General features: G+C 34.3%; 1 protein-coding gene across 8 annotated transcripts in view; it reads right to left on the bottom strand.

Moving 5' to 3' along the window:
• Positions 1-12,814, bottom strand: part of LOC106875714 (tRNA-dihydrouridine(20) synthase [NAD(P)+]-like) — an 80,014-nt gene that overhangs the window by 13,913 nt on the left and 53,287 nt on the right. For all 8 annotated transcript variants that reach the window (XM_089349187.1, XM_089349186.1, XM_089349183.1 and 5 more), the window contains exons 9-13: positions 10,926-11,083; positions 9,655-9,820; positions 6,818-6,939; positions 2,305-2,469; positions 308-395 (exon numbers count right to left, since the gene is read on the bottom strand). In XM_089349187.1, the coding sequence (XP_089205313.1) occupies positions 308-395; positions 2,305-2,469; positions 6,818-6,939; positions 9,655-9,820; positions 10,926-11,083 (699 nt within the window). The remainder of the gene's footprint in view (positions 1-307; positions 396-2,304; positions 2,470-6,817; positions 6,940-9,654; positions 9,821-10,925; positions 11,084-12,814) is intronic.

The following is a 12,814-nucleotide window of genomic DNA, read 5'->3' as shown; positions in this document are numbered from 1 at the left end:
ATCTCAAAGCTATCAGATAATGCATGATTAATTCAAAATAATGTGAATGAATAAGCCTTACTTTTGACAGAATAATCAGAATGCTAAAGAGTTAAAGCTTTCATTGAAAATTCCATGTTAATTTATGTTCTAAATCCCAGTTTAATAATGATAAAATTATTTTAACAAATTCTTCATTATTTTCAAAATTAGTTGAAACAAAAGAAGTATACGAGAATTTGATAATGAAAGGGTTAAAAACATTAATGGTGGTGGGAATAAGAAAAGAAGTAGCAAAAGGTTTGTTAAAATTTAGAAACAGACTCACTGTGCAGTATATTGGAGATTTCATTTTATTTCGGCAAGTCCACTCAAATAATCTCATCTTTGGAGTAATGGCCAGTGGGTAATCTCTCCTATAACAAATAATTCAAATTATGAAAGTAACTAAATTGTTGCTTGTGGATAGTCATTTTATTAATCTAAAACAGAGATGCTTCTATTTATTACTTTCTTATTGAGCACAAATAAATAAATATATCAGTAATCATGTTGTAAATCTAAAATAATAATAAAAAAGGACATTATCTTTTACCTTTTACTTGTTTCAGTCATTAGACTGCGGCCATGCTGGGGCACAGCCTTGAAGAGTTTTAGTCAAACGAATTGATCAAAGTACTTATTTTTTGTGTAAAGTTTGGTACTTAGCTATTGGTCACTTTTGCCAAACTGCTAAGGTATGGCAACGTAAACACACCAACACCAGTTGTCAAGTGGTGGTGGGGGACAAACACATACACAAAGACATATATATATATACAGTAGGCTTTTTCCGTTTCTGTCTATCAAATCAACTCACAAGGCTTTGGTCAGTCTGAGGCAATAGTAGAAGACGTTTGCCCAAGTGTGTCAAACAGTTGGACTGAACCTGGAACCATGTGGTTGGGAAGTAAACTTCTTACTACACAGTCATGCTTGTGCCTGATATTCTTTTACAGAAAAATAAGTAAATATATTAGAACATATGTTTTAAATGGAGAAAATTACAAGAAAAAGTAACAATATCAATACTCCGCTGCTCAGCACTGTCAGACCTCACCTACTCCTGCTTACCATTCATTGCTCTCTGGTTCCAAATGATCACTCCCATCCTCTTTTCTAAAGGTACTCTTCAACAGCAAGAAACCTCTTCTGCTTGGTTCCTTCTCTTCAGCATTTATTCATCTTTTACTCTCATCTCCTAGCATAAAGTTGCCTCTTCAGATTTCATAGTCATACAAACTGCATGATGGCCTCACCAGTGTTGATGGCACAAAAAATAAAAAAGCGTCCAGTACATGATGTAAAGTGGTTGGCATTAGTAAAAGCATCCAGCCACAGAAACTATGTCAAAGCAGATACTGTAGCATGATGCAATCCATAGGGTCCTGTCAAACCAGCTAACCCATGCCAGCATAGAATAAGGTTTTTGAATGATGATGATGATGAATTTTAGACCAAATTTTTCACACACACACAAGCAAACTTTTTCATTTAGTTCTATTGCTTTTCCGTTTATAGCAGATGTAGCTGTGTGGTTAAAAGTTTGCTTCCCAACCATATGGTTTTGGACTCAATTCCACTGCATGGGTTAAAATAGATCCAGGTTAACCAAAGCCTTGTGAGTGGATATGAAAGCCTGTTGTGTATGTGTGTACATGCACGCACACACACACACACACACAAACAGTTGAGGGGTCTTGCCTTGTGAGTACTTGGCAACATCACTAGTGCTGATGCCACAGAAAACAAAGCACCCAACACACTCTGTAAAGTGGTTGGCATTAGGAAGGGCATCCAGCTGTAGAAACCATGTCGAAACAGATATTGGAGCTCAGAATAACCCTCTGGCTCATTGGTTCTTGTCAAACCATTTAAATAAAGCCAGCAAGAAAAAGGAGGCATCACATGGCAATGATGATGTTTCATATTTGAATGGTGTAAACTATCCCAATCAACCACTTGTCTCAAGTGAAAAGTTTTGGTAACAAACTCTGTGAAAGCGGTGCAAATGTAGTAAGAATGGTAGAATCCAAAATATATTGTTTCTAACTAAAAACTCATTTGATAATTCCTCTTTTGTTTAATGCTTATTCTTTTTAAAATTAGTATTTATTTCTTAATTAAAAATAAACGGCTTAATTGAAGCCTAGTAATGTATGTGTAATTTATATGTACTATTGTGATATAGTGCTGTAAATTTTGATATTTTGGATGAAATATTGGAATATAAGGTTCTATATTATTCTATAACATGTAAAATATACTGCTTTTCAAAATACTCACTTATTATATCGTATAGCCATTTCTATTATAGTTTTACCATCTTCTGCTTTTCTCTTTTTCACTAAAGGCTCCTCTTCACACTTCCGTTTCAATGCCAAGTTGTGAGACCTTTTCTGGCGTGTTTTCATTGTTTCTTCATAATACTTAGACAGATTCCAAATCTCACTGAAAAAATCCAAGCAGTAATTAAAAGAATTATGAAATGTCAAACAAGTTCAATTTTCTCCTTGGATAAAATGCTAGATATTATGGAAAACTTTTCCCAGAAAGTTATACATCTAGTTCCTAGTTCATTAAGATGAGACTAAAAGAATTAAATATATCTTCAAAAGACATTACAACACATTTGGCTTCATACTTATAGTCCAATACCTCATTAATTTGGCATTATTACCACTCACAGCTAGCAATATATCAAGTGAAACTAGCAAGAAATCAAGTAAAAACTTTGTATCTACAATATAGAAGAAAATGGAATATTATATACAGTAGGTAACATATAATTGTAAATGCCTGTCAATAATATCTGATGAATTCTTTAGTTAGCTAATACATTAAAACTAGTAACTAAAATTACTGTATTTATTTGTGTACTAGGTGGATCCGTGAAAAATTCACGGAAAACATAAAAAATGTAAGCATCTGTAAACAGTGTACTCTTGCCATGAGAAATGTTTGTATATTATGACCGCCTGTCTTTGTTCTGAGTTCAAATTCTGCCGAGATTGACCTTGCCTTTTGTCCTTTTGGGGTCGATATAATCAACTGGGCCCCCTCTCTACAAAAAATTCAGGCCTAGAATTGTGACAGTTACAGAATATAGAAAGTAATGTAACACCAATGACTATATAATCCAACCAAAATATCTCAGTTACACAAACGTAAACGGAATTACTATTTAACCTTAAAATACATCATACATATTCAAAGAACCTCAGTGTACAAATTGAAATGCAAAAGAACGAAATAAATGGATTTACAAATGAAAGTTTGGTAATTGCCTTTATATCCATGCGACACATATTATTGCAAACATGTTTTAACTAACCTAAACTATACACACACGCACACACAAATACATTCATATATATATGTCTCGAGTTGTAGCTGTAATTCAAAGGGGCCAGCCTTGTCATATTCTGTGTGAAGCTGAATCTCCCTGAGAACTACGTTAATGTTATACATGTCTGTGGAGTACTCAGCCATTTGTGAGTTAATTTTATCCTCGTGTGGTAATGAAAAGTCAAATTGACATCCAATATTTGCTGTGTGTATGTATCTATGTACGAACTTTTCTTTGGATTTATGTATCTACTGTCTCTCTCACTTTCTCTTTCTCTTCCTTTGTGTTCCTCTTCTCTCCCGCTTTTGATTTAACAATGTGTATATGTATCTATGTATCTACTTCTCTTGCGATGTGATAAACATTTAAAAACACAAAACGATTGCTGTCACACTCACTATCTCTTTCTCTCTCTCTCACTCTCTTTCTTTCTCTCTGAAACATTTAAAAACACAAAATGAATGCCGTCACCACTCACTGTCTCTTTCACTCTCTCTCTCTTTCTCTCTCACTCTCTCTTACTTCCCCTCTGTCATCCTCTCTCTTGCTTTGCCACTTCTTTGAAGTAAGTGTGACACACACAACAGGTACATACAAAAACAAAAAGTGTATTAACATTATTGATGATAATGTACATTCATATATAATACAACTAATTACAGGCAATGAAATCCCATGAAAAATTTCTAGTGCTTAATAAACAGAGTTTTCTTTAGTATTGTTATGTACAAAAAGAAGAGTTTAATCTGATGTATTATAATTGCTGTATAAAATACATTGAACAAGTTAAAGTATAAAAATGAAAATCGAAAGTGATCTTTGAACTTTACCAGTGTAAGCCATAAAAGCGACCAGCTGTCCTTTCATCATTGTGAAAATCATATGATATTTTTGCAAAATAATCAAATTTAATTGATAATGATAGTGCACTTAAATAATTCTATACTCAATTTTATTATTCAGTTTGTACAATGATGCACATATGGTTGTGATGTTAAAAGGAAACACAACATTTAGAATTTAAGTATAGATTTTTAAAACACCCTACCTAACTTTTGCAGAAAGTGGTTTTACTCAACAACCTTGAGGAAAACCCTCCTTATGTTGTGAGAAGCAAAGATGTCACCAGTGGCACATTTTACAAAAGGTAACTTTTCAGATTTTCTTAAGTTTTTCATATATTTCATCAAATATCTTTTTACAGAGCAAGGATAAAATACTTTTAGTGATGAAAACTGTACTTATAGGAAATACTGAAAAAGTATTGCAGGAGTAGAAAATACAATTTTTTTTTTCTCTTTTGGTGGATAATTAACTTCATTATGGGAATAATCAAAAAAATTTAATTATGTTGTCAAAAGGTTAAAATTTTTTTTTTTCCATTACAAAATATTTTAGGTTAATTCATCCAATGCTTAATGTGATTTTGTGGAAAATGAATTATGTTAATGTCATAGGTAAATAGTTTCTATTTATTGTACAAATTTCTGCAGAGATGAAAGTAACCAATCAGTTTCATTGATGATATTTCATTTTAGGTGCATAAAATAGCCAATGAAGCTGAAATTGCCATTGACAATGAAAAGAATCACAATAGGTCAAAAAAATAAAACTGAATGGAAATGATTTTTTTTCTTAACTGTTTACATATTTGATAAATGGTTGAATGCGCAACACCAAATTTTCTGTAACAATCATGAAAGAGATCATTAATAATGAATATCTGACTCAAAGGAATTACTTTCTACGAGATATTCACTAGATAACTCATGATATCGATTTTACAATCGAGTTTCTTGCAGTCATTGGATTAATTCACAATTCAGTGATGTGCTGTAATCAGTAATAGATTTCTACATTCATGATAAATGTTCAGTTGGAAAAGCTTGGCAATGGTATTAAAACATTGGGTAAAATTCTGTCTTCTCTGTGTCTCCTAGCTGACTGTCTTGCCTTATTGAATTGATTTGCTGGTGAAAGGCAATTAACTACAAACAGTGATGAGGATTTAACATTACTATCTACTGTAATAATTTTTTTGAAGAGGGGGTGGGCAAAAATCATTTTGTTTAGTTTTTGGATTTGACCAAAAAAAGAAAAAAATCCCCCTTAAATTGTTCACAATTTGGCAGAAAATCATAGGGGAGGGGCTGAGTGTGAGAGTTGCAGTAGAGGGGCGTAGGCCACGCTGCTTTAAATGTGGTGAAAAGGGTTACGTCCACTCTAAATGCAAGCCTAAAGGAAAAAAAGTGAAGCCCCTTCCCAAAAAGAACCGCTAGAGACAGGAGAAAAAGAGAAACAAGAACTGAAAGGACAAGAAAAGACACAAGAAGGGACACGAGAAGGGACACAAGAAAAAACGCAAGAAAAAACATAAGGAAAGACACAAGAAGAAACAAAAGATACAACTCAAATCTTAGAGGAAGAAATGGAATTTACAGTGGTTAAATCCCAAAAGAGAAAAAAGGCTCAAACCCCAGACTCCCTTCCCCATACAAAGAAAACAAATAAGCCAATGACAGACATACATGAAAAAACTACCCTCACCATCTCCTTTGTAAAACCCATAACCCATTACAAAACCCTACCCCAAGATGGAAAAAAAATTCTGTCCTTTAATGAAAAAAATGAGGTACTATCAAGAGTGATTAGAGCTCATTACAAAGCTCAGGTTTATAAAGACAATAAGGACATGCCGCCTCACATTTGAATTGCGAGGATGGATGTTGGATTATTCAATGAACTAAAAGGAAGGTATCCTGATGACTTAAAAGATGTAAGTGAAGAGAAGGCCAGTAGAACCTTTATGGTCAGTCCAGTGGCTACATTGCAAAAGAAAAAGGATGGGGAGGAAGCTGAATTCTTGCAAGTGATTTGCAAGACAGAAAAGAACAAGAAAAGAGAAAAGCCTTCATGACTAAATATGTGTGTGTGTGTGTGTGTGTGTGTGAGAGAGAGAGAGAGAGAGAGAAAAAGACAGACAGAGTATTAGAGAGTGGGAAATGTCTTTATGCCGGGTACTGAGAGATTTAACTGTGATAGATGGACAAGTACATGTGTCTTATTACAGAAGAGATAAATGGCTATCCAACATTATAATGGTGAATAGTAGTAATTGGGAAGAAGATGAAGAAGATGGTAGTGATGGTGTAGTAATTTAAACTCAGTGTTATACATAAGTTAGCTGGGATAATAGTGATAACTTACATTCAAACATCTACTCCAAATATGTACATGCATTTGGGACTGAGAAAAATGTGTAGCATTTAGTTCTCATGTATAATGCATGCTCCTAAAATTTAAGCTTAACGCTTGGGAAAAAAGTGGCAAATAACTATGGTAACTACAATTCAAAGTTGTAAGTGAACACTCAGTAGAAATAACTTTCTTAACCAAATATCAGAAACTACTTTAGAACCTAAACAATAAGAAAACAATTGCTAAACTTACCTTATTTCTTGGAGGGACATTGCTCCAAGCATTTTTTGACCTTCTTCCATATCCATATCTTCATGCATCATTTGAAGCACACAGTATTTAGTATTAGCATAATGACTATCATAGCAGATTGCCTAGGTGATAAAAGAATGGTTTATAAGAGCAATACAGACAAGGAAGAGTGACAGTGGGGTCAAGCAGGTAGGATACTGAAAAGGATGTGTGTAAATTGGACCCTTGACACAGCCATTAAGTTGCCATTAATCCTTTAGCAATTTAATCAGCCATATCAGGCCCAACTATTCTACCTGTTTTATGTTCAATAACAGATCTGGCTTTGCACACCTATCCTACAATGTCATTCTAAAAATAAACAATCACATCATCAAAAATTCAAAGGTCTAGTGTAATGCATGATTAATTCAAAACAATTTGATTATATAAGCATTACATTTGACAGAATAATCTGAATGCTAAAGGGTTAAGCAAAGCATATTTCTTTTTGTTCTTTGGTTTTCCTAAAATCAAAACGAAGTGTGTTTTCTGTTCTTTGGTTTCCTAAACTAAATGCTAAAGAGAGATAGACTATCTTTCAGTCTTTTCATTGATCATTCACAGAAAGAATAGGAGTATCAACAAGTGGTAAGATGAGAAATGTTTTGACTGATGTAGGGAGAGTTTTCTAGATGAAAATAGTATAGGCATGTCTTTAAAACGTAGTAGATTTTGAGGTATGGTATGTTCTGTAAGCTTGTCGCTATATATAAATTGTATATGATGACAGGTATTGCTGTTTAATGTGCATCTAAAGCTACATCAGTTTATGTAGGTGTATATTGCCTGTAGTTATATTTTATGTAAATATATACAAACACAAGTACAAGCATGGCTATGTGGTCAAGAAGTTTGCATTGCAATCACATGATTTTGAGTTCAATCCCTAGTATGGCACATTGATTGGGCAAATGCCTTCTATTATAGCACCAGATCAACCAATGCCTTGTGAGAGGAAATTGTAGATGGAAACTGTGTGGAAGTCTGTCGTGTGTGTGTTTGTGTGTGTGTGTGTATGCAGCCACTCCTTTTAACTCTCTTTACATATATCACATTTCCACACTCTTAAAACATACACACAGTAAACAACATCATAGTTATCTCCCCACATAATTTTCAACTCCACTTACATCAAAATTTATCATTTTTTTTTTTTTGTTTTTGAGTACCAACACCAAAGGACATCAAAAACCAAGCAATAATCACACTGAAAAACACAAGTATACCAATACACTGAAGACAAAAGTAATAGGAGTTATGTACAACACTCCTTTAATATTCACAGCATATATAGAGGACACTGTGAAAAAAGCAAAACAATGCATAAACACTGCAAGAATATTCATAGGCGAGCGAGATCGTTGCCAGTGCCCCTGGACTGGCTCTTGTGCGGGTGGTACATAAAATACACCATTTTGAGCGTGGCCGTTGCCAGTACCGCCTGACTGGCCTTCGTGCGGGTGACACGTAAAAGCACCCACTACACTCTCTGAGTGGTTGGTGTTAGGAAGGGCATCCAGCTGTAGAAACTCTGCCAAATCAGATTGGAGCTTGGTGTAGCCAACTGGTTTCACCAGTCCTCAGTCAAATCGTCCAACCCATGCTAGCATGGAAAGCGGACGTTAAACGATGATGATGATGAAGATTTGATTGATAGAAAGAAACATTTGTGCATAAATAATATGTTGTATCCACCATAGATTATGCCAATAATGTCTGGGCCAGATTTCTACAAAACAAATCACAAGAAGAAAAATTACAAAATCACGTACTTTGCATCATCACAGATATCATACAAACGATCTGGACATGTGGGGACCAGTTGGTTGCAGTAGTAAGTACTAATACACACACACACACACATATCCAGTTCTTGCTTCTTCATATGAATTAAGCTATAAAACATGTAGATACATCTACAATACTTCATCCCAAAAATACCTACTCTGTCCAGATATAAAAACACATACATAAAAATAACATCATTAGTCTCCACACATTATGCTCACCACCAAATGCAAATAGATAGCAACTGTCATATGAGGGTGTTCCCAAAAGAAAACCAGAATTTTGCAATATTATTTTATTAATGTTTACACTTTTATTGCCTTCTAAGAATTCTCCATTTGAAGCAATGTAGATGCTAGAACTCTTGCAAAGTGATGCCTTTTAATACCTCTGTTGTTTTTTCCTTCACCTCTTCCACATCTGAAATTCCATAGCACCAGCTTCCATCACTAGTGATAACCTTCAAAAATGGTCCAGATCAACTTCCAACTGTTCTTTCAGTTCATGACATGCATTCAGTCATGACTATTTCTGTGAGCAAGTGAAGCATAAATTTTACTGCAACTCTTTTCATTCACAATTCTCTGCTCAAAATTCATTGGCAGGAGCTCCAGGACACCAGTCATATCAACAAGTTCATCAATTGTTCAGTAACGGTCCTCCAAGATCAGTTCATGAATTTTCATGATGCTTTCATTCATTTGGGAAGTGACCATTCCTAAAGTATGAAAATCGCTCATAAACTTGTGTTTTGCTCATGGCTACGTCTTTGTAAGCTGTTTGAAAGCATGACAACTGTTTCAGCCTTCATTTTCCCTAGCAGAAAACAGAATTTCATGGAAGCCTGCTGTTCCTTCATTTTAGCCATTGCAAAAATCGACAAACAGGATAGAAGCACAGGTTTGTTTGATCAGAACTGGCCATAACAAATATAGCTTCTTTTCAATCAGCAAATGTTTTAAAGATCAATAGTAGTATAAAAGAATAAGTAAGATAAATTGTCTTACATATTTCACATATTCTCGTATGACTTCAGGCAGAGACAACATGCCATTCTTGTTAAAGATGGAAACATTCCACTGAGCAGCCCTTGCTAACATAACAGAAGAAGCCCCAGTATCTTTCCAAAATTGTTCTATGTCTTGGTAACAATTAATTTCTTTAGAGCCTCCACTGGAAAAATAAGAAAAAGAATGTGAGACAAATAAAAAAATATAGTTCAATATTTTCAAATTCTAGCTCAAGGCCAGCAGGTTTGGGGGAGGGGCTAAGTCAATTAAACTGGCTCCAGTGTTCAACTGGCACTTTCGTTTATTGACTCCCAAAAGGATGAGAGGCAAAGTCAACCTTGGTGGAATTTGAACTCAAAACAGGAAGACGAATGAAATCCTGCCAAACATTTTGCCCAGCATGCTAACAGTTCTGCCAGCTTGCTGCCTTAATATTAAAATATAAACTATGTCTCAATATGTTAAATTTGCAACGTCAGACTAAAATTATAAAACTCTATCCAAAAGGATGTAGCAATTTTTGTCAGAGAAGTATAGTGGAAGAATGTTGAGATAATTTTCTATTGACCATATGGTCAAGCATTTGAAGAATGTTACATAATTATATTGTGGCTCTAAACAATGTATATATTCATCATCTTGTTTCAGTCTTAATAGCTGAATTTATGTACAGCTTCATGATGATGTGGTTAGCATTAGGAAGAAATGATATTCTTCCTAATTACTTCTTTTAATGAGTTACATACAAAACCCATCCTTTCCATTCTACTATGAAAAACTGAATGCAAATCACAAGGAAAAATATACCACATTTTATAGTCTTTGCTAAACACTGACAACATGTAATGTTGTCTCACAAACTTCCTATATTTGTCAAGATACCAAGAAAGGTAAAAATATTACTTTTGGAATGCCACAAAAATTTGTTTTGAAGACATTAAAATATATGCATGCATGAATATATGAAGAGAGGGGGGCGGGGGGAAAGAGGGGGCGGGGGGAGAGAGGAGGAAATAGAAAAAGTAAGAGGAGAAATGAATATTTATTGAGAGAGGACATATGATGAATAGATAGATAAAAAGATAGAGAATGAACTTGTTAAAAGATAAAAAAGACAGAATGAACTTGTTAAAAGATAAAGAGAAAAGCCAACAAAGATAGAGAGGAAGAGAAAGAGGATGTGTGCATGTGAAAGAGAGAGAGAGAGAGAAGAGAGAGAAAGAAAAAGAAAAAAGAAAAATATTTATATATAAATCAATATGACTCACTTAGCAATAACTGGTATTTTTAGACTTTCTGATATTTTCTTAATATAGTCATTACGATTTGGATGTCTTGGGCGTTCACTTTGCGTACGAGCATGAATGGCAATGGCTGCTACTCCTGTACTCTCAATCAACTTTACTAGATTTAATGTATCTTCCAGCTTTTAGACAAAAGGAAAAAAAAATCAACCAAAACCATTGTGAAATAGTTAAAAGTATTTTGAACAATAATTAATAAGTCCAAAATGGAGATGAATACCAATGCTCCATGTAGAAGGCTTAACAATTGCTCAGAGATTTCTCTTAGCATGAAACCAATGGTAGCCTTATCAACCTACAAATAAAGTACACACACACACACACACACACACGTATCAGGTTGGAATGAAAATTCACTCCAATTTTTTAACTGAAGATATTAAGCAGGATTTATTAAAGTACTATCTGTTTATATTGCTTTGTAATACCTTCATATGTGTATTATTTTCCTTTGAGGTTATACAAATTTATTGTCACAATAGCTTGCCACCCAATCCTACGTCTGAGTCAACTAGAGAGCATATTAGATATGTTTTGCTTTAGGAGTTTCATAAAAGTGCTAATGCCAGTGCAGCAGCAAAATCCATTCCGAATACTTATGGTCTTAATGTTTTAAATGAAAGAACATGCACAAAGTAGATTTCTCACTTCAGAAATGGTGATTTTAGCCTATAGAACAGGTCAAGGAGTGGACAGCCAAAATGATTTGATCCATAGGGACTTGATGAGACTGTTAGAGCTAATTCTTTCATCATGACCATGAAAATTGTTGAACATTTTAATATTAAACATTCAACTGTTGCTTGTAAATAGAAAAGGATTGGAAAAGTGTCACTGACTGGAAAGTTGGTACTGCACAATCTGTCTGAAGGTAATCACCAACAACATGTCAATTGTTTTTGCTTATACAACAGCTTCAAAATCCATTTTTAAACAGAGTTGCTACTGGTGATGAGAAAAACGTTGTCAGATCAGTCATGGGGACCAATAAGTTCAAAAGTCAAGGGGAGGCCTTCATTCCCAAAGATCATATTGAGTATATGGTGGGATATCCAAAGAATCATTCATTATAAATTGTTGGAGAATAGAAATTATTTCTTTATCTTTTCTTTCCTCTCCTTCTTCCCGTCCTCTCTGAAATTTCACAGAAACCTTTGCTACTCGGCAGTTTTCCTAAAGTTATTTTCCCTGAATTATTGTTAGCTCAATCTCTATTAGTTTTGCAATAAATAATGGGAGCACTTTAATCAAGATAAATTAAGTAAATGAATTAGTAATACTAGAAGTTTTTTGAACCATGTCACTTCTAATGTACTAAACAATATAATACAGTAAATTTAGGGCAGCGAGCTGGCAGAATTATTAGTGGTATTTCAACTGCTGTTATGTTCTGAGTTCAAATTCTGCTGAGGTTGACTTTGCCTTTTGGGGTTGATTAAATAAGTACCAGTTACACACTGGGATCAATGTAATTGACTTAATCCCTTTGTCTGTCCTTGTTTGTCCCCTCTACATTTAGCCCCCTGTGAGCAATAAAGAAATAAATATAATACAGTGAAAAAGTTTTTTAAGAGCAATGTCAGTAGCTATCTTAGAACATGTTTTGATAGGGTCAATCTACCCACATACAAGCATGTTTTTGCCTGTAATAATCTTTATGGGTGAGGCCACTAAGTTTAATGACATCTTTAGAATTGAAAGACCTATAAATATTTTTTGATTTACAACTTTATTCTGCTATCCACCCTCATGATTGAGGGTAACCCTGATTAGAAATTTCACTTGTTGATGATCTGTTAGTTAATCAATATGTCATTGCTCACTTGTTGATTTGGTAAGCCTGATGAGTTGAG

The sequence above is a fragment of the Octopus bimaculoides genome, chromosome 3, assembly GCF_046866305.1.
Source record: "Octopus bimaculoides isolate indiv1 chromosome 3, ASM4686630v1, whole genome shotgun sequence".
Lineage (NCBI taxonomy): Eukaryota > Metazoa > Mollusca > Cephalopoda > Octopoda > Octopodidae > Octopus > Octopus bimaculoides.
Note: the sequence above shows the minus strand (reverse complement) of the source record. Positions and strands in the feature narration are given on the sequence as shown.